Genomic DNA, 23063 nt, shown 5'->3' on the forward strand with positions numbered 1-23063 from the left:
GCCTGTTCCAGGGCCTAACCACTCTCCTAGTGAAGAACTTCCCCCTAACATCCAACCTAAATCTTCCCTCCTTCAGCTCGTGACCTCCCAAACAAAAGTTTGGATTTATATTAAGTAGATTGAGCTACGTATCCAGCATTCTTGACTAAGAAGTGAGTTTGTCTGACAATATACGAATTTTGCTGCCAAAACCCTCCCCCACATAAAGGTCAGCAGTTACCACAATTACTTATAAAATAAGTAATAAAATACACTATGTACCTCATTTTGTTGCCTTGGTAAAACATCATTTGATCAGAAAACGCTGCCTAATGTCAAATTAGTGTTGTATCATTTCATCTGGTCAGGCACCAAACCGAGCTGCAGAGACTGCTTCGTGCCACTGGAACATGATGCATGTAGCTGAGGTTTACACTGGTGGAGCAATGGTAACGCAGCACTGGGAAGAATTTCCAAATAAGCACTGGCAGATAAGACTTCAAATTAGTCACTCTGGCATTTCGTATGTTGACAGATTCTACCATTTACAGTTATTTTCAGAAGAAAAGGAGAGCCAACATGCATCTTTTAAACAAGCTTGTTTACACACACAATTCTGCTGTTCCCCAAAATGGGAAGAAACAATAGATTAAGCAATGATCTACAACTTGAAATGCAAAGTAAAATTGCTTGAATTTCAGGCACATACTGATAGGAATTAGCCTTTTTCTTCTTCACAAGACTTGCTTTGTAAGTTCCTTAAACATATCCCTTTCCATTTGCAGCTATTTTTTCTGCATGAAGACCATTGCAGCAATGTACTTTTGCCCCTTTACTTTGTTACATAGCTCTGAACACTCATCACACTTGTTTATACCAACTCATTTATCTCCCGCATTTATGTCACCACGGTTAACTTCTAAATAAGTTTCTTTTGGAAGGAAATATTTTGAAACACTGTTTTTTTGTTTTTTTTTCTAGGGCCTCAACAGTCGCATAGCTAAAAAGCAGATTCCGAGTTGTAAACATTCTCTGTAATTCTGAAAGAAACTAAAGTATTCGCACAGGAATACAAATAGCTTTGTTCTTTGTCACTATGCTTCCTCAGCATTTGTAGGTGCTTCCCAAGAGTGCCCATAGGCTTTCAAATATCCAGGTTACTCATGTATTCCCTGAGAGGGTCCAGAGAAGAACCATGAAGATGATCAGGGGGCTGGAGCAGCTCCCATGTGAAGACTGAGGGAGCTGGGCTTGTTCAGCCTGGAGAAAAGAAGGCTGCAGGGTGACCTCATTGCAGCCTTTCAGTACCTGAAGGGAGCCTATAAACAGGAGGGGAGTCAACTCTTTGAAAGGGTAAGTAACAGCAGGGCAAGGGGAAATGGTTTTTAGTTGAAGGAGGGAACGTTTAGGCTGGATGTCAGGTAGATGTTCTTTACTATGAGAGTGGTGAGGTGTTGGAACAGGCTGCCCAGAGAGGTTGTGGATGCCCCATCCCTAGAGATGTTCAAGGTCAGGTTGGATGGGGACCTCGGCAGCCTGGTCTAGTATTAAATGGGGAGGCTGGTGGCCCTGCCTGGCAGGGGGATTGAAGATTCATAACCTTTGACGTCCCTTCCAACCAAGGCCACTCTGTGATTCTGATTCTGTGACCTGCTCTTCTTCCACAACAGATACACCTCCCCTGCTCCAGCTTTCTTGGGCCTCTTTTCCTCACAGGGCATCATCCTCCAGAACTCTGAATCCCTGAAGAGGCCAAAGTCTTCTCTTCCGAAGTCCAGGGCAGGGAGCTCACTGCACATCCTCCTGCTGCTGTTCTAAGGACCCTGAATTCCAGTGGTGCCCAGTGCCAGGACAAGAGGCACTGGACACAACCTGGAGCACAGGAGGTTCCCTCTGGGTACCAGGACCACTTCTGTGCAGTGCAGGTGAAGGAGCACAAGCAGCCCAGAGCTGTAGGGTCTCCTCCTTGGAGCTCTCTGGAAGCCCCCAGTCGTGGTGCTGAGCATGCTGCTCTGGGTGTGCCTGCTGGAGCCTGCCAATGCACCCAGTGTGCCCTATCAACCCTAACCACCCTGTGATTCATTACCACTATTGGAGATAATGGCTTACAACCCAAAAAACTAGGCTGCAGACTTTGCTTAATAAATACAATGTTCATCTATAACTCAAGTATTTGAGGAAAGGTAGTAGTGTAGATTTTTTGTTTGCTCATGAAAAATAAATCAGAATTGTTTTTTTTAGATGTTACAATTTCAGTTACAGCCAATTCTGCCAAGGCTAAGTGGAAAAATGACTCAGGTTGGTTTTAATCGAGATTAGTTATTAAGGTTGATTCACAACACACTAACACAAGCATTTATAACACTACAAAGGTGGTGCCCACAGTAGCAGGTGGAGCTACTTCTTCTACTGATAGTAAAAGCATCTGTGGAACTCCATTAAGCATCTATGGAGAAGACCAAGGTAAAAAGTTTCTGGGATTGCTCTGCATTTCCCAGACTGAACACTCTACCTCCTCAGATTTTAACATTTCTTTTTCTAATATTAAAGGTTGCTTTGCTTCTCAACAATTTTATCTGTTCATTTAGAAGTTTTCAAAGATAAATACTTTTTGTTAAGTATATATATAGTATATAATCTTGATTGCTATTGCTAACAGCTGAAGCCCTTCAATAATTCTTTTTTAAAGAATGCTTAAGATCTGGATTATTACACAATAAGCCCACGACAAAACAAAACCTCCATTATTTCAATTATAGAGATCATAACATCTATTCCTCTTCTAAACACACTACTACTAAGACAGAAAAGAGCTGACTCCATTAACAGTTTCTACATATACACACCATTGGGAATGCATGCCTGCACTCTGCTGCGGATGTGTGACCTACTTCCCAAGGGATGTTTTGGTGCCACACACCCAGCCAGCTTTCTGAACCACGTACAATGCATTGAATGCAGTCTCAGGTTCTGCCTTAGATCACACCAAGGAATCCTGTGCTCACCGTTTTAAGAATAAAGTCATGTTGTCATATCTTTCTTCAGAGTATGGGATTCTTATTACAGACTACCTAAAGGTAACTAGGCTGGTTGCTCATTACTACCGAATTTACCTTCACTCTGCAGACCAGTCATCTCTAGTCATTAAAAATCATCATTAGACTGTGTCTTAAGTGTCATCTCTTTCTGCTTCTGGAAGTCATTCAAAAACAGATAAGGTATCCAACAGCATTTGAAGGTTTTCCTAATCCCCTGAGTACTCGTGGATCTTAAAGGGTTGACTATGGAGCTTATCTGAAAAGACAGAAAGGCATTCACAAGGACTTTGTTTATGGTTGATAAAGATCTTCACAAAGGAACCGACATCCTCAGGAGCTTTGGTCTCAGCTGAACAATGAAGTGGGCTGTAGCTTCATAATGTAAATGTATTTCTCAGTCTTGTAGAGATAAAGCTGAAAGACTCCTAAGTACTATAAATCTTAAGGCAGGTACAAATTTCTTCTTCTGCTATATAAAGGCTTTCAAGTGGTACCATCTCCATATATTTGGGCAACAAAATATTGTCTTCATCATCATGTCATTCAACAAAAGCATGTCTGGGTTTAACGAGACAGTTAAATTACAATTCTACCAGGATTTATTTACATACTGATAGCAGAAAGTATCAGCAGAGAATACGGTTGCTAAAAGGAATTCCAAAGCAGAAGAATATTATTCAGTTTGCTTAGCTTGTGTTTACGGCAATGCAATCAGTGCCAATTTGTCTTTGAACACAAAAATAATGAAGAAACAGAACCACGGCACCAAACCCAGGGCTATGTGAATAACCCAAAGTACTTGGAAAATCAAAGTCAAGCAAAAAAAAAAAAAAAAAAATCCATTTCCATTTTACTGTGGTTCCATAAGTGGAAAATAGTTTTCCCACAGATAACCTGGTGTTTTCTATAACTTCCTCAAGACCTGGCAGTAAACTTTTCAGCCTATGAGCAGAAGTCAAGAGAGCTGGGACTACACAGCCTGGAGAAGAGAAGGCTCAGGGCTATCCCATCAATGTCCACGAATACCTGAAGGGAAGGAGCAAAATGATGGAGCCAGGCTCTTTTCAGAGCTGCTCAGTGCGTCAGGATGGGCAATGGGCACAAACTGAAAGATGGAATCATCCCTGGAGCTCTTCAAAAGCCAAGGCATCCTGCTCTGGGTATTCATGCTTATGCAGGGAGTTGGACCAGACAGCCTCCAGAGTCACCCGGTCTGTGACCCTGTAATTTTTGATAAGCAAATATATTTATTTCTCCTTTCTGGGCAGATTCATTCCCATAAAAGCAATTTGAATCAGTTGCTTCCTCACACAATCAATTATACATCTATTTATTTAGAGGAGAAACTCCTGTGCATCAGGAGCACAAGGGTGAGAAGAGGTGTATGCTCTCAAATAATCTTTTAGCAGGAGGAGAACATTTACATATCTCTTGAAAGAGTGTTATGACACAGAGCCTGTCTGGTACCCACCCAGTACAGAGTACAGAACCAAGGCCCAGCGAGAAGCAGCACAGATACATTCAGTGGGATGCCGCCCTACAGCACGCACAGAAGTACTAAAGTTCATGTCTGACAAACAAAAATCCTTCCATCAACAAAAACAGCTTGTCAGCTTTACCACATATCTTTTAAGAAAGAGTCTGACCTGACTGTTTTAGGCCATTCCAGACAAAACCATGTCCTGTGACTGACTCAGTTTTCTGCTCATTCCTCACTGCCTTCATGGAAAATCTGCATGTATGCATCTCGCTATCCAAAAAAGTTCAAACACCATATAAACTTCATTGGTTAGAGAACAAGGCTAAGGCTAGTATCTTCAGAAAGTGAGTAAGACCAGATAGTCAAGAGTTCCATTGCTTTAGATATAAAGACCTCCTACCTCACTACCTCCCATGTGGTAGCACTGAATGTCACCAGAACACTACTTAGCCTTTTTTGTCACACCATCCAACACAGTAATCAAGTCAAAACCAACAAATAAGCAGTTTATGGTTAAAATAAACCCTGATAGTACTGATGCTGAACAATGTATTTTGAGACTCCATCCGCAGCAGCAAGACAAAGACGAGCAGTATCTGGACAGATGTGAGTTGAGAGTTCAACACTGTGGATTCACATATACTTTCAGCATCACCAGCCCTAGGATATTCCAATGCCAAGCGCATTTGTTTCTCTTTTCCCCTCTACTTTGTAATTTTAGAGGACAACTGTCCCAGTACTGATAAGATTTCACGTGTAAGAAAATAAACCAAGTCATTATGATGGTTAAAAAAAAAGTATAAATTCTTCAATCCAGAACATTATTTGATATATAAAAACTCTTGTTTACATGGCAGTGAGTTCTGATATATGTGCTCAGGAAATTAAGCATGAAATCAAAACGTAACTAAAAGTTCCACTTGGGATAAAACCCAAATACACCATTAGAAAATGAGAAAACATCTTCTTCATAAAGCCATTCCTCTACCCACCTAATTCAGCATCCATGTGATATAATGTGCCGATAGACATAAATAACTTAATCATAATTGAATTGATTGCTTTAGATTTAATGAACGTATTTGAATTTGTAGTATGTTGAAACCAATTCACACCCAAGTCACAACAAACTGCATCTTTCCAACTAAATTCAGACAAGGTCGTAGTTCTATTTTATTTTGAAATCACGGGCCATAATTTCAGCGATACAGTCTAAACAAAACGTACCGCACTGCAGAGAAAAATTAAACTCTACGGTAAGGCTCAATGCTATCTGAGGCACCTTGATTCAGTGAACTCTGCAGTAAAATCCTATGAGATTTTTTTTAAAGCAATATCATAATTGACGGAATTTGTTTTATTCCACTCCATTTCCATTCTGTGTTTTTAACACTCTAAGTTCTGGTAAAGATGTTATATGACAGAGAGAGAGGACAGTTGATGCTTCAGGTGCTTGAGATACACCACAAGGTGAAATAACACTGGAAATGCTTCTGAAAATGAAGAGCACTGAAATAGTTTATTTTGACACCCAAATTGCCTGTCTTTGGAGGCAGCCAATCCTGAACATTGATAAAATGAGTCACAGCTCAAACTGCTGCCATTTCAGGCTTCTGCAGTTGAATGGCTTCTCATCACACTATGACCATTTTAGATGTTCATGATCTTAACAGAAATTACCTTCAAAGCAGATAATGAGCTGAGTTTCTACACCGAAGAATACTACGGTGGCAAATTCTTCTACAGAAAGGCAGCTTATATTAGTATAGTTATTACTTCTTATGTGTAGGGAGCCTGCTTTGGCAGGGGGGTTGGACTCGATGATCTCTAGAAGTCCCTTCCAACCCCTACAATTCTGTGATTCTGTGATTTTATCCTTTGCTCACCTAAGCCAAAACTAATCCTAAACCAGAACAAACACCAAGCACACACAGAACAGTATTTCTGCTACTGTGGTGGGATTTTGCACCAGAGCTCTGATAACTGGAGCTGCTCCCTGCCCTGTCTGACACATGCGGATGCTTGCAGAGTAGATATGAACATCCATAGGGATGGAGATTAAGGAAGATAAAAATGTAGTTAAATTAAAGAGACTTCTATTTCACGTCACAGAAGTAATTTATAGAGATACTGAATACTGAACTTGTCAGAAGCAATGAAAAGAACAAGACTTTACAAAAACTTGACGGTTCAGTAATAGGAATGCATTTTTATCTTAGCTGGGTTTTTTTTAGCTTACCCTATCAGATCTATAGCTTAGTTCAGCTGCTTACAAGACCAGTATAGATGCAACCCTTCACAAAGCTACTAACTGCTCTGTACCCCCAGAGAAAACACTAAGCATGGAATAGCATTTAAATTAGCAGCAGTAGCTGCAATGCAAGAATAAATCGTCAGTATCTCCTTGACATATGAGTAATTCAAGTAGTTGCCTTCAGTTACCTTTCATATGAAGGAATAATAATAAAAAAATACCCTAAAATAATAAAGGCAGAGAAGAAATATAACTTACAACCTGGACTCATACATCCTAAAGTAGTCATTTAGTCAGATAGGTCAAGAATTAAAGACTACAGCTTAATGCCTAAACGGGCCAACATTTACTGTTAGATGAAGAGATGCTGCAGTGTTCACTAATTGGAACAGACCATGTGGTCTGTACAGCTGGTATTAGAAAGGGTTGTCGTTACTCACTAAGCCACCAGACTCCAATATGGAATTTTTTCCTTTTCTTCTCCACTTCCTTGAACTGTTAGAGGGAATAACTCTGTTCCTAAGGAGAACTTAATGGTCATTCATTAGAGTGGTTAGGCCCTGGAACAGGCTGCCCAGGGAGGTTGTGGATGCCCCGTCCTTGGAGGTGTTCAAGACCAGGTTGGACGGGGCCCTGGGCAACCTGATCTAGTAAAGGTGTATGTTTGGTGGCCCTGCCAGGCAGGGGGTTGGAACTACATGATCCTTGAGGTCCCTTCCAACCCGGGTTATTCTGTGATTCTGTGGTTCTATCACAAAGTTTAAAAGAAAAAAGCTTTCAGAAGACAAGCACAGCCATTCAACAAAAAGGGGCAGAAACAATGTTAAGCAATCCAGCAATATCTTATATCTACTTACTACTGCTTGTTCCATATATCTATAGCTGCACAGTTAGAAGTCTACTACAACATATGCTACCTGCGTACCAGAGTGCTAAAAGATTTAAGAACAAACACTTGTGTTCTATACCTGCAAGAAATGGCAGCGCTCCTCTCCCTCATCTTACGCTCATCTTAATCAGCACTAAACTGAAAACGGAGATCAGAACAAACCAGTTTCAGCAACCACAGGCAAAACCAGTTTAAAACTAGTTTCTGCATGAAATGGAACATTTTCATAGCATAAGCAAGCCAAACTGATGGCGTACCCCTCAACCAAAAGCTATGCCACCACTATTTCTTTAGAGAATGATCTCTTTGAAGAGATGTATATATACATACTAGAGTGAATTTACTGATAGAGCATTCTTCACTTGGGACAAAAGAAAAACAGAGGAGTTTTTCTCCAAGTCATACACCAGCAGCAAACACAAGCAGACTAAGTTTCCCAAGCTCACAACTCACAGTAAAAAGTCATTTCCAAGAGTTATTCAAAGGTATTTCTTAGAAAGAAAAAGGTCCCACTCGAGGATAAACCTCCGCTGTTAAGACAGCAACAACTAAGTATAGACTTTGGCTGACTATATATAGAATCAGTGATAAATGAGGACAAAGGAAATAAAATTTATTGTATGTAATAACTGTGATTTTAGTTGAACTTTAAATACTATTCAGAGGTGTGGAACTTGATCATTTTCTCCTTCTGGTTACTTATTTATTTGATAATTGTAACAGTCAAAACAAGCTGTTTAGAGATTAAAAGCCAATAAAAAGCATATTTGGTAAAGATTAGCCTGTCTTCATTGCGGTTGCAGACCTCATTTCATGTCTGTACGTGACCTCTTCATTCCCTCTTGAAGAAAGGCATTAAAAAAATTCTACGTTTGAATGAGTCACTCAAATTTTATCCTGCTTAATGCAGAACCTTGTTATTCCCTACTTTATATACAGAGTAGAAGTCAGTACCAATGATTTAGAACAGTCAAGAAATAAAGCTCGATCTCTCAAGATTCAGAATAAAACAGTCTGACATAAAATGTCCTCATCACCACCCTCTTTAGATCACAGCCTGGAGAGCGGGGCAGGGAGGAATGTGATGAGGTTTAACAAGAGCAAGAATAACTACACACATCAGTTCAGGTTAGGGGCTGACCTGCTGGAGAGGAGCTCTGAGGAGAAGGACCCGAGTGTCCTGGTGGATGACAAGTCGGTCATGAGCCAGCAGTGCCCTGGTGGCCAAAAATGCCAATGGCATTATGAAGTGCATTAAAAAGAGTGTGGGCAGCAGGTTGAAGGAGGTGATCCACCCCCTCTACCCTGCCCTAGTGAGGCTACATTTAGAATGGCAGCTCTAGTTCTGGGCTCCCCAGTTCAAAAAAGACAGGGAGCTCCAAGGAGTCCAGTGAAGGGTCATGAGGATGATAAGGGGCCTGGAGAGACCTAACTTGCTTAATCAGGGAGCTGGGCTCTGATCTTTTGCAGCCCTTTGCAACCCCTGCAATTCTGTGATCACTTAAGTCCATCCTAACCATTCAGTTCTTCTTCAGCACAGGTTAAACAAAAATAAAATAAAATAAAAAGCTTTTCATAAGGTTGGAAACAGAGAAACATTTGTCTGATGACATGCAGTGCCAACAGCAGAGTACTGAGCCTTCTGCACTCTACCCTTACTTTTACCTCTGCCTGCACCAACTGATCTGACCAGCACTGCCCAACTAACAATATGACTATGGCAATAAAGAGCCGAGGCTGCACAGCAACATCACAGAATCACAGAATTATCAAGGTTGGAAAAGACCTAGAAGATCATCTAGTCCAACCATTACCAATACTTCCTGGCTAAATCATATTCCTCAACATCAAAACCCAACCATCCTAGTTTGGACACAGAAAGATATAAAATACGCAATTGGTGACCATCTGTGAATGATTTGACTTAAGCAGGTTGTTGCACAGAAAGTTAATGAAAGATAGAAATAACGAAGTAATTGTATGTGGTAGCCAGATTGTTTTTCTTCTCACATCTACCACCTTCCTGATGCTACAATAACTGAGGCAGAGACTGAACAGAAGGGCAAGGGGATGACAAAACCTACATCCATCCCTTGATGTGAAAGAGAACAGTTTAACACCATGATATTTCATGGAAGAAAAACAAGCCCACTCTCTTAGTTGCAGTAACCACAGCAGAGGAACAGAAACATGAAGAAAAAGCCACCACCACCTAATCAGCTGTTACTGATTGGAACTATTTAACCTAATGGAACCCGGACAAAATTCACATAACCACAATGCTGTACACACTGCCAAACCGCTACTGAATGTGTAGAGGTTCAAGTGATCATCTTAAGCACAGCACCCTGTGACTCTGGTAGCAAGTAACTAATACACTGTGCTCATGTAATACACACAGTGACACTTCATCTGCTCTAAAAAGAGGGGACAGCACTGGCTAAGAGAATGGACTGCTCCTGGCCATAGGTGAGAGGTAATGGAGTCTCACTGCTGCATCACACGCAGTAGGTTGGACTTAGGAACTAAGCGCTACATTCACTGCATTCTGTTTACATAGCGAAAGGCTCATTAAAGTCAGTTTATTGCTAAGAAAGGCTGCCAAAATAAACAGAGTATTCTTGTTCTTAGCCAACATGATGTATCAAGAGATAAATATTTTAAATTAATTTGCCACTGGAATCATTTGGTGCTTTTCAGTTTCAAACAATCTGAGGACCAATACAGCATCTGCTATAAAACCTATAGGTATGGGTAAGAAAAAAAGCATATGCTTGTATAAAAAGTACACAGACACACACGTGTTCTTCCCTCTGTTCTTCCATTACAGAAAACTCTACCACCACGTTCCAAACCTTTTCAACCTTACAATCCAAGGACAGTTCCTTTGTGGCAGGAACACAATCCTAGTTCATTTTGGTAGATCAAACACTGGCAAGAAGTCATCGATTGACTGATGGCCACAGAGATTATGGGCTGCGGTAGCTCTGAAAATTAAAAAGAAAATCTAGTAATGCAATCCATATCAAAAGCTGCCAAATGGATCAATGCCGCGGTGTTGCTTTGCCATTAGCTGAAACCTGAAATTGTACTTAACCAAACAGTTTTTAATCAGCGTTTGCACACGATCCCCAATGGACACCGAGGCTACCAGTGACTGGGAAGAGTGATTTGGTTTGGGTTTTTTTCTACCACATGTAAGGCAGAAAAGAACTGTGCTAATTGAACATCTGAAGGAGACTAATGACTCTGTATCCGATCAATACAGGTAAAATATCTGGAGCACAAACGCCCCTAGTGCATGTACACTGGATCTATGCATCCTTTGTATGGCATTAAAAGCCCTGAAAGCAAAGCCATTTTCCCCCCCCTTGTTTCTTAAATTAAGTGAAATGCTTTAATTCTGGCGTGAATAATACAGGATATAGGAACATCTAAATGTGTCAGAAAATAGAACTCTCCTTCTCCAGTTAACTATACTGCTAAATATAAATCCATCACACAGGAACAATTAACAGAAGGCAATTCTTAAAGCTCATGTTTTTAATTTTACAGTACATGTTCTGAAATTACAGATTAGAAATAGCGCATTTCTATTAAGAGTCAAAAGCGAAGAATGAAATAAAAGGATAAGAACGACACGAGAAAACAAAGATTTCTTCAAGAACAAAGGATCATTTGGTCTCTCCACTAGTTTCTAGGCAATACATTTCAGATCAGACCCTGCTACGTTTTCAGCTCTTTCTTGCGCTCGATGGTTCAAATTAACACAACAGATTGTTCTTGCTCATTCAGAATCACATGGCAATAAAATGAGGAAAGTGAGACAACTCTCACTCACATTAATTCTGAAACACTCTGAAAGCTCATAAGAGCAAGAACTGCAGGTGGATAGATGAGTGTCCGCCAGAGGAGCTCAGCTGAGTGATCTGCTGAGTTCACACTTGGTATCTATCCAGGTGATGAGGAATCTGTATTGAGGATGGGAGTCAGAGCCGCATCCGCAATGTATTTTTCATTAGGAGTAAAATTCAACAGTTGTGATGGCAAGGATAAATTCTGCTAATCGTGAGTAGAAATTCATGTCCAAAGTAGCATAAACACACAGTCTGCCCACCAGCTGAGTAACAAACAGCCTCTTTTTCTCCTCCCAGTTTCAAGGCACATACACTCCATGTCGCTCAATCACACTATTACTGACGGTCCCCCACATCTCAGCATTCCACAACCATATATGCAGCCCAGCACTGTGCTCAATGTAGCTCTGAACTACCTGGTTTGCAGCTTAAGAATTGCATCTCCCAGAGGCTCACACCTCCTCAGCCGCGGCAAAGATATTTAACGCTTTACCTCTGCTGCGAAACATGGAGGCAGAAGCCTAAGGCTGAAACACTGGGGCCTGCATGTTCCCTTCTCTGACCAAAGGCCTTCGATCTGCACAGAGAAGACAGCTGCAGGGAGGAGGACAGCGAGATTCATCAGAGCAGTCTGGCACCACCCTAATAATTCTAGAGCTGAGTTCAACATGCTCAGGACCCATACGGTTATAGAAGGCAAGGAATGGGAAATCTGGATGAGTTTTGCACAGCATACACTGACCTGTCTACTCGTGGTTTAGAGCAATGTAAAAGTAGAGCTCATGCTAACAACCACACCCTTATATAACACGCATTTGATACTACATAAATCAAGTTAGCTAATGCTGTAGATAGCACATACATGCAAAGGAATAAAGCAGAACATGTACTTCAGAGCTGCTAAGCTCTTCTTAAACATAGCTGTCAACTCTTGAATTATTCAGTAGGGATGTATTTATAGAAGGGTTTCTTATGGATCACATACAGTCACATACCATTTAGCTCAACCATCAAGGTGTAGATACAGCACATAAAAGTGTGACTTTGTGACATGAGGAGATGACACAAACTGGCAGAGGAGTTAAGTTAGAACATGGTATTTCTGCAAACTGATCTGCACAACCTAATTCTAACATATATCCTGTAACAATGTTACAGGAGCAAAAAAAGGCTGTGCTGCAGACAGGTGCAATGTAAGAAGTCATCTACCTCAGCACAGGCCACTTAACTCAGGCTTTTATTAAGTTACAGTGAGAAAAAGAACATCCATCAGATGTCAAAACTGGGCTGCAGAAAACACTGTCCTTTGCAGCTGTCTTTGCTTTATCCTGCATAGAAAGGTGCATGCAGCTCTCACGTCGCCGTTTTCAACTCCTTATCAGTCCAAAACCAGGAAAAAGCCATCAAATACAGCTCACTTTGCATACGAGCCATGCTAACGAGTAGAAAGTACTCTGTGGCAGTAAAAAGACGGTGATAAGCAAGCAATGCATTTCGATTTGCATATTGCTAAGTTCTATATTCACACTTAGCTACCAGAACAAACCCAACAAGGAGTTCTCCACCTCTTAATGCCTCTGAATTGAGGCCACTTGACTCTTCCAGAGGTATATTTTAATCAAATAAACGGTTACGCTCAATAAAGGCAGAAACAGGAAGAGCTGAGGCATACAGCACAGCAATGGCCATACACGAACGTCTAAATGAGCCTCATGAGGCTGAAGGGAAATGATTGGCCTCAGAGTTCCTCCTGTTAAGAAACAGACAGATGTGGTGAGGAAGGCACAGCAGCACGTCCTCACCCACAGCCACCACACACATCAGCTCTCAATATGCAATGGAGCTGATATCTAAGGAAGAACAGCTTATTACTCCCCTTGTCACTTCCCTCAAACACGTGTGGTAGTTGAACAGCTACTTCTTTGCTTCCTCCAGCTTCCCAAAAATAAAAGACACACACAAAATGCAGAATAGCAGCTGTTGATGACTTTTTTACAGCGTAAGGAAATGAATTCCATTTCGGATTCCATTCCACATTTTTAGTTTTGGCTATGTTATTTTTGGAGGATGAAATAGCAGTGTTCCAGCCAGTCTTTTGGAGACCTTTTCCCTGGCTCTTAGTTTCTGTTGCCGTATTTCCACTTTTAAATGAAAACACAGAATCACAGAATGACCCGGGTTGGAAGGGACCTCAAGGATCATGTAGTTCCAACCCCCCTGCCTGGCAGGGCCACCAAACATACACCTTTACTAGATCAGGTTGCCCAGGGCCCCGTCCAACCTGGTCTTGAACACCTCCAAGGACGGGGCATCCACAACCTCCCTGGGCAGCCTGTTCCAGGGCCTAACCACTCTCCTAGTGAAGAACTTCCCCCTAACATCCAACCTAAATCTTCCCTCTTTCAACTTAAAACCATTTCCCCGTGTCCTGCTATTGTCAGCCCTTTCCAAGAGTTTACTCCCCTCCTGGGAGTAAGTTCCCTTCAGGTATTGAAAGGCTGCAATGAGGTTTCCACTTACAATCATTTAGACTGAAAGTGAGAAGGGAGCTGTTTACTAAACAAGTCAGCGTTGCAATTTGAATACGACGTTTTCATAGTAGGATATTGCAATAGTCAGCCTCACAAAACACCCATACAAACCTAACGTCAAACAGCATAAAGCAACAATACCAAAACCCCAGGGGCTTTTACAGGAAATCCACTGCTAATTTCATAAATCATTAATAATAATAATAAAGCTAAAGTAATTCATTATTTCTTACACAGGCATGTAAAACAACAACATCAATGTAACATCTTCCCCAGTGTTCATTATGTAAGCAATGCTCACAGAGGGAACGCAGCAAACAAAAGTGCTCTCCCATGATTTCTGATCTCAGCTGATGTCTCCAGTGTTTGATATGAGCTGGTCCGCACTATAAGCTCACAAACCCCTTGAAAAAGTGCTAAGCAGCCCAGTCTCAATTTCACTATTAGAATTTCTCTTCAGAAACATTGTTTGTAGTTTATCTCATCTATGTCTATGGCGTGGAAGGCAAGAGAATGAAAGAAACGCTCTGTTGAGTATAAAAGCAGAGTGTGAAGAAGCCTGTTGGGGTTAAGTAATTAACCTGATGCATTTTTCTGAGAGACTGTACTATTTTTAACTGTTCTTTTTTGGCCACAGGTCAAAGTTTTCCTAGCAAAATACCAAAGTGAAAAAGCTGGGAGCGAAGCCCAGAGGCAGCTCTTTGCTCTGGCCTAAGCTGAAACTTATCTGACTCCAGTGAGATAGGTAGCACCACTTCCCACTCCCCTTCATTGAGTGCTATGGTTTGTGGGCCTCATTATGCCTCTGAATGTCCGTGAGAGAAATAGTACACACTAAAGCCTTGAGAAGAGCATTTTTCAGATTCTATAGGAAATTCCTATACCCTCCACACAGCACAGACATCCATACTGTTCAGTCAGTTCCTGTATTTTTGGCCAAAGAACTGAGTCATTTCCAAGGAAAAAAAAAAGAAAAGATGAAGGAAAAGAAGGACTCAGTGTGAGTGCCTTGAGCAACTCCTGCCTGGAAGGGCTGGGATCTGCCCTCTCTTTTCTGTTCTTTCCCATTGGGACACACTGGAAATCTCTCAGTAGAGTGGAAATATTGGGTCTGGTGACCCAAAAGTTCAGTTTAAAATAATAATAACCATTCCCTCTCACTGCCTTTCCACGGTTCAGATGTTTTAAACGGGGAAACAGAATTCCTTCCCACTCCTTCCTGAGGGCATGGATTTCTTGGTAAAGGAAATTATATTTCACACACACACACACACACACACAGAAATGCTATGTGAAACGAGAGACAGACGAATCAATTTATCCCAATGGAAAACGAACGTGACCCCGTAGGATCCATCCCAGAGTTACATTTCTCCCTTAGGCGTGTCCCCTTTCCTGCGTTACCCCTGCAGCACTCACAGCCCCACCACACACACAAAGTTACACAAAGGTAGAGGTGGAGGGAGGCGAGAACCGGCGGGGCAGAGGTGATGCCCGAGGAGCGGAGCCGTCCCCACTGCACTGGGCGACGAGACGCGTCCCTCCCTCAGCCCCAAACCAACCCCGCTCCCCCCGCTGGGCCCCACAGCCCGGCAGGACGGTGCCCTCACTCAGCCCGGCCGCTCCCCTCCGGCGGCCCTCGGGGCCTCGACCAGCCCCCACCCGGGAAGGAGCCTTCGCCCTCCCCTGCAGGATGCGGAGCGTTTCCCTTCCTTCCTCCCGGCCGAGCCGAGGGCTGAGCCGCCTTTGTTAACCCGCCGCCCGCCGCCGCCCCTCACCAGCAGGCTCTCCACGTTGACCGGTGAGCGCGGGTCGCGGATCATAGACTCCAGCTTCCTCTGGCGGCCCTCGAGCATCCCCGCCGCCGCCGAATCCGGAGCCCGCGGCGCGAGGGGAGCCGCCGACATCTTCCCCGCCTGCAGCTGCTGGCTCATCCTCCCGAGGAGGGCCGCCTCCCCTCTCCAACGGGGAGGAGGAGGAGGAGGAGGAGACTGCGTGGGGTCGCCCCGCGGCCGGGGCCTAGCGAGGCGGCGAGGCCGGGCCTGAGCGGGCGGGAGCCGAGGGCAGCGCCGCCCCTGCCTCAAGTGCCCGCTCGGGGCGTCCCCTTGGCGGGGCCCGGCTCACCGCCCGCCGCCCGCAGCCGGCCGGGCCATCGCGGGCGAGGAGCTGGGGAGGGAAGGGGGAGAGCAGCGGTAGCAGCCGCGTTCCGGCTCCCGCTGTGTCAGCCGCGATCCCCGTTGGCGGCTCCACAGGCCTCGCTTGGCCCCGTTCTCCTTCTCTCCCTCCTCAGTCCATGCCGCACCCGCTGCTCCCACCGCCGCGCCCGCCCCCGGCCCGGCCCGGCCCCGTGCGGCGGGAGGCGGCCTCCCTTACCCACAAGGCCCCGCTGCGACACAGCGGCCGCATAACTCGGAGCTCACGCCGAGCTCGGCTCAAACCCCATCGGGACGGAGCGGAGGGCAGCGAGGGGAAGGGGTCGCTGAGGTGACTCAGCGCCCGGCTGTGGGGAGCCATTGCGTGAGGGGAGAAAAGTGCTTTTCTCACAGCAGGTTAAGGGCACGGAAAGGAGCTGGGCTGTGCAGGGAATGAAGAGGGAGAGCCCCTTAAGGTTGAGGTGGTTGGAGCAGCCTCTGAAGATCGGGCTGAGCCGCAGCTTCTGGGCTGTACTCAAGGCCAGCTTGCGCTCAGCGGGAGCAGGGAGAGGAGGGGGGTGCTGGGGATGGATGTGCTGTGAGGTGGGGAACCAGGCTTGGTGGAAAAGGCAGCACAGAGATGGAGCTCCGGGCAGCGTGGAGAACACAACACGTACTGGCTCCACCGGTTGAGATGTGGAGATGGCAAGGACCTGATGGAGAAAAAGAGAATGTTTTTGGTTTGGCACATGTTGCAGCTGATAGCTGAATGGCAATGAGCTGATGTCAGGAAATGGGCAAATAGTTCGACTTGAAAGGAAAAGGATTCAAAGAGGAGTAAATACATGAGTCACTGGCATGGCTCTGAGTGAGGTCACCCTATGCAATGTTCTGAGTCAGGACCCTGGGGCTGAACAACCCCTCTACCCCGGTCCAGGGATTCAGATCTGACTGTTAACCCCAACCCCACCACTGGGCTGTGATTTACAGAAAGAGGGATCAAAATCCCAGAATCCAGCAGAAACGTGTGTGTGCGTGAATGCTGTAACCATCAAATCAGCGTTCTGAAATGCTCGTTTCTTTTAAGTAGCACGGTAGAAATGTATTTTAGTGGGGTTTTGTGTGTTTAGCTGGGTTCTACCAGCAGAATGATTACTACTCGTTATCAGTGATTAAGTAGCAAGAAGAGCGCTTTGAAAGTCAGATCCTGCCCATGTTTTGCAGGGTTGGTATTTAGGAAAACTAAATTGTTCAACTGTTTTCACACATTAGTTGAACAAATTAATATGGATGTCTTGAAGGAGAAACAACAACCCCGTGCGACCATTTTAAGTTCTACCTTTTTTTTTGCCTATAATAACATGCACCTACCCCAACACTAACCATCTATGGAAGAGCTGCTTTGGCTTTGCCCACACATAGTAGTTTGGAAGTCTGATACAGAGGGTTGTCAACTGTTATTTGCTGTGTTTTGAAAAGCAAAGCCCAACACTCGCAGTGTGCTCTGAAGTCAGACTGCAGCTGCAAACATGCAGATCCTCAGCTGGGTCCCTCACCTTTGTCCTCTGCTCTCTGAAATGCCATTTAATTTCTTCACTGTTAAAATTCAGTGAATTTTAGGCATCCTGTAGCACTCACAAGTTGACCATTTTCAGAACTCTCCCTGTTTTTCTAAGCAAGTTGTTAAGAAACTAATAGAGTGGTCGTTGGTCTGCTCAGAGCTTCATGAAAGCAGCTTTCAGTCCCCCAGCACTGCTTCTCTCAGTGTCACACACTAATAATCTGTAGGGCTGTGGGTTGTGAACCACCAGGTTCAGATGTGAGGATGGTGAGGTACTGGCTCGGGCTTCCCAGAGATGTTCCATGCCTCTCAGTATTTAAGAGGCATTTGAATGATTCCCTCAAGAACATGCTTAACATTTGGGACTGCTCTGTTCTTAGCATTTGCTGCTGGCTACTTAAGGCTTTTGTGAATCCTCTTCCTATGTTCCCATTCTCTGCAATCCATGCAAAGTGAGTGTAAGTGCACTGTGGGGGAGGGAATAGATTTGACTAATTGGTAGGGTGCCCAGAAATTAGGCGTAGCAACTCATGCAGCGCTAGTCCATGGTTGGGTTTTACATATGAGTTGTCAATGACCTCCTGGACTAACTCTGTGGAGGGACATTTGTTTGACTCTCATCACAGAATTGCTTGGGTTGGAAGGGACTTTTAAAGATCATTTAGTGCAACCACCTTGCCATGGGCAAGCACAGCTCTCACCAAAGCTCCAATGCAGATTTGAACACCTCCAAGGATGGAGCATCTACAACTCCTTTGGGCAACCTATGCCACTGTCTTACCACTTTCACCAGACAGAATTTTTATATCCAGTCAAATCTACACTTCATAACCAGTGAGAAGCAGGTTGTAACAACAGTGTAAGAAAGGCACTAAAACAAACAGCCCAAGCAAACACACAAGCTTCAGCTACATCAAACCACTACAGGAAAGGTGTGTGATCATTGGCCCTGCATGCTGAGCCCAGACACTGCTCTGACGGCCTGAGCATCGCATTCTGTTGTGAAGGAAGTAGGGCGAGAGGCTGTGGCTTGGTAATGAGGTCTCAGGGCTTTGGAGGTTACAGCTAAAGATCGTCATCCTGCCTCCAGACAATAGTCTACATTTACCTCACTAGCGTAACAGGAGCTTTATTTTTAGATTATAAATGTGAAATACGGAAGTAAGGGAATGTGAGCTTAGTGGTTTATTTCGATTTATTTAGATGGTTTTGTTGGGCTATTTTGTACTTTTTCTTTCTCAAATGCCAGTGTTTGATCGCTCTGAGGATTCAAAAATTATTTCTTCTGGATCAAAAATTGAGCATGTTGCTTCTCTTCAGGTTAATGAAAACAGTAAGGAAGGTACTTGGCTTTCTATGTCTTGGGGGTGTCAGATCATGTATTTTAAAGGAATTGTAACATCAAGTATTCATTAGCAATCATTGTCTAAGATCAAGTATTCATTAGCAATCATTGTTGACTTTCTTATTTACTGTTGTTATGGAGCAAATATTACATCTATACAAAGTACACCAAAAAAGCACATTTCTAAGTAGTCTTCCCTTTAATCCATGATACAGCGTCTATTGCATTGCAACTAGCGGCTTCCCATACAAGCAGCCTTTCAAAACCCTGCATTTGCAAACCATTTCTCAGTCAGAACGACACCACCACATCAATCATGGGCGCAGGCCAGCTATAAAATTACAGAACCACTCAGCCAAATGTATAATTAAATACAAACCAAAGTAATCAAGCAAATGTTAAAGAAAATATCTTCATATTGTAAATTTACAAGGTAAGGGCCTACATCTGCTGTTTCTGACTGGGAAGGATGGTATCTTTGTGTCTGATAATTGTGCCTTATTATTGCTCCCCCACTCTTTCAAGCAGCATAGCCTGCTAGCTGAGCAATGCAGAAATATTTGTTGGCAATGCCTGCTGTCTAGAAGTTAGTATCTAAATCACAGATACCAAAGAATCAGGTGAAGGAGGTGTGAAATAAGCAGAGTGGCTGTGTAATGGCTGGTTGTGTCCCACTAACACCTGATGTCACTTTTGCTGTCTTTGATTTCACGCATTTCATAACCCCAGCTAACGTTAGCAAGGCAGTTTCACAGTCTCTCGGATGCATCGGGAAGACAGAAGTGAAACAATGAATCTAGGTTAATTGAAATGCTTAGGTGATGTTGATGTGCCACATTCTGTGCTGCGTATCTCAGGAGGAAACATGCAGTAAGCATAGCTCAGAGAGTAAGGACAGTGTGACCTACAGCTTTCTTTTGCTGCTCTCTGTGCTTAGCTTAAAGCCTGGAACTCTCCAACCCATAGATATGAATTGCAGTGTGAAGGGACAGCTCTGACAAAATCCTCCCTGTCCTGCTGTAAGCAGGCTGCTTGCTTATACCTCACCATAACTTAGAGCCAAGGAGGATTTCTGCTGATCTTAGTTCATTTATCATGTCTGGCGTATCTCTGGATTTCAGATCAAACCTTTAAGTAGCTGCAGTATTGATTGTTGGCATAAGAACCACTGCTGGCACCTAAATCTTCCTTCTGCTCTGGCTTTTAGCCATGAATATGCAGGAACTGGCTTGGAGAGTGACAGTAAAACCCTTGGCACCCAACACTTCTTGCAATTAGGGTGAAATGCCAGTGGGAGATGACTTGTATAGACCAAGCTAAATGAAGATGATTATTTCTGCAGTTCTGTGTGCATCTCTGAATGCCCACATTATGTATCTCCATATTAGCACTGTCATTCCTACAATCTGTTTTTCATCAGGACTTTGCTACTGTTAATTGTGGGGGAAATAAGCTGTGTAACTGATGCCAGGGTGTAAATACGGGCAGTTGCTGTGACTGCTCTTGGGGAGCTTGCAGGGCTGTAGAATAGAAATGAAAGCAGTTGTGAGTGTACCAGTGAAGGCAGAGCTTTGCAGATAAGAGAGTTTACACACTTTTTAAACAGTAGCACAAAATCACCGAATGACCCGGGTTGGAAGGGACCTCAAGGATCATGTAGTTCCAACCCCCCTGCCTGGCAGGGCCACCAAACATACACCTTTACTAGATCAGGTTGCCCAGGGCCCCGTCCAACCTGGTCTTGAACACCTCCAAGGACGGGGCATCCACAACCTCACTGGGCAGCCTGTTCCAGGGCCTCACCACTCTCCTAGTGAAGAACTTCCCCCTAACATCCAACCTAAATCTTCCCTCTTTTAACTTAAAACCATTTCCCCGTGTCCTGCTATTATCAGCCCTTTCCAAGAGTTTACTCCCCTCCTGGGAGTAAGTTCCCTTCAGGTACTGAAAGGCTGCAATGAGGTCACCCCGCAACCTTCTCTTCTCCAGGCTGAACAAACCCAACTCCCTCAGCCTGTCCTCATAGGGGAGGTGCTCCAGCCCCCTGATCATCTTTGCAGAGTCAAGCAGTACAGTCAGCAGCACTGGGAAAGAAGAGAATGGCCAGAAACCTTAGAAAAAGAAGATACAGTTTTTGTATTTTCTCATTTTGTCCAATAAGAAAGCAAGTCATGTTTGTCAGCTTCTTATTTGGCTCGCCTGTCCAATAGTAAATGGGATGACTGTGTGAAAAGAAGGGCATATGGATTGCTCTCAGTTTTGCAATCCAAATGATTGCTTCATCTAGGATTTGGGCACTTCATACTAAAGCAAAACACCGTGTGCGTTTGTGGGTAAACAGAATTAAGGTACAAAAAATGAGAATGTTACAATTGAATTTGAAAAAAAAAAAAAAAAAAAAAAAAAAAAAGCCAAGTTTGAATGTTTCAATAAAGTTGATGTTTGGTAAGCTTGGAATTCTTAAATAGTTAAAAAAAATAAATCTGAATTTCAATATCAAGGATGTTTTAATATAAATGAGAATAGGAGGTGTAGATTTGTGTCTTAAAAGGAGGGCAGACATGACAGTTACCAAACTCTATGTAACCCTGGTAGCATACAGTGTTTAAAAAGACACTTACATGTGAATAACAAAAGTGTGGAGAAAGGAGGAAATGTTTTAAATGTAGACCATGTCTGACTAACATAAATCTAAAATTTGGGGGGAAAAATAAAGTGTGTCCTATCTCATCTACATCGTCGTTAGTCAATAATTCGATGTTGGAAGGCCAGTGATCATAGAATCATAGAATTACCCAGGTTGGAAAAGCCCTTGAAGATCATCAAGTCCAACCACAGCCTGGCCATAGTACCCTAACTCTTAACAACCCTCTGCTAACTCATATCCCTGAGCACCACATCCAAACGGCTCTTAAACACATCCAGGGATGGCGACTCAACCACCTCCCTGGGGAACCTACTCCAGTGTTTAACTACTCATTCTGTAAAGAAGTGTTTCCTAACGTCCAACCTAAACTTACCTTGGCGCAACTTGAGGCCATTTCTCTTGTCCTGTCACCTATCACCAGTGATGGTAGGAATTAACTGTACTAGCGAATGGCTGGGATGCCTGAGGTGCTGAAGGATGCAGCTGGGCTTCAGAGGGAAGCTCTTTGCTTTTTTATGGCATTTCCAATTGCAGTGCCTGGTGCTGAGAGGATTTTGCATGTGTAGAGAAATGAAGAGAAAGTGGTGAAGCCAGAGCGGGCTTGGACAGCCCTCTGGTGGCCTGGGAACAGGGCTGATGGCTGGGACTGAGATGAGAACTAGGGGAAAGTTTCCTTCTATCCTTTCCTTCTATCACCATCATTTCCCTTGGAACTCTGCAGCAGCTCAGGTTTATGTTAACAGCAGACATGATGTATTTCAGTTCCTGTTTGGCCACTGTAAAGACACAATGGGAGATGAAAGAGAGAGGAGGAAACTGTTAAGGTTATCTCCGGGTTTGTTTAAGCATCCATGTGCAAGGAGCACTGAATTATTTTGTGGTGTCATCTCTCAGAGGATGCGCGATGAAGTCAGTGAGCATCAGTGAGCCCAAATGTCATCCAACTCGAATCACTGGAGTTGGAAGGGACTTTCAAATGCCATTTGGTCCAACTCCTTGCAATGAACAAGGACACCTACAGCCAGGTCAGCTTGCTCAGAGCCTGACCTTGATAGTCACAGCTGTGAATCTCCGTGGTTCCTCTGTGCTGCCATTACTCCATTACATCCATTATTTAAGTGAGAATTACCTGCACAAAATCCAGAAGTACAACAATTCAATTCCATGTGTAGTGTATACAGCTGACTTGTATCCAGTTAAAGCCATCACCACTTGCTGGTAGTGCAGCCATGTGCTGAATGAGCATTTCTGGACAGAAGCCATGAATTAAGTGAACAGATATCAGCTTGATTAGGTTTTGCTTTCAAATGTGGACTTGGAACTAGATGATCTTTGAGTTCCTTTCCAACC

The 23063-nt window shown here is 43.6% G+C and overlaps 1 protein-coding gene across 5 annotated transcripts in view; it reads right to left on the bottom strand.

Moving 5' to 3' along the window:
- Positions 1 to 16352, bottom strand: part of ROCK2 (Rho associated coiled-coil containing protein kinase 2) — a 90050-nt gene extending 73698 nt beyond the window's left edge. For 3 of the 5 annotated variants that reach the window (XM_015859416.2, XM_015859415.1, XM_015859414.2), the window contains exon 1: positions 15807 to 16351. In XM_015859416.2, the coding sequence (XP_015714902.1) occupies positions 15807 to 15962 (156 nt within the window). In that variant the 5' untranslated portion in view covers positions 15963 to 16351. Of the gene's footprint in view, positions 1 to 15806 lie in introns of all 5 variants that reach the window. The other 2 variants (XM_015859413.1, XM_015859412.2) reach the window with 1 other exon arrangement.
- Positions 16353 to 23063: the final 6711 nt, after the last annotated feature.

The sequence above is a fragment of the Coturnix japonica genome, chromosome 3 (genome assembly GCF_001577835.2).
Source record: "Coturnix japonica isolate 7356 chromosome 3, Coturnix japonica 2.1, whole genome shotgun sequence".
In the NCBI taxonomy this organism is placed as follows: domain Eukaryota; kingdom Metazoa; phylum Chordata; class Aves; order Galliformes; family Phasianidae; genus Coturnix; species Coturnix japonica.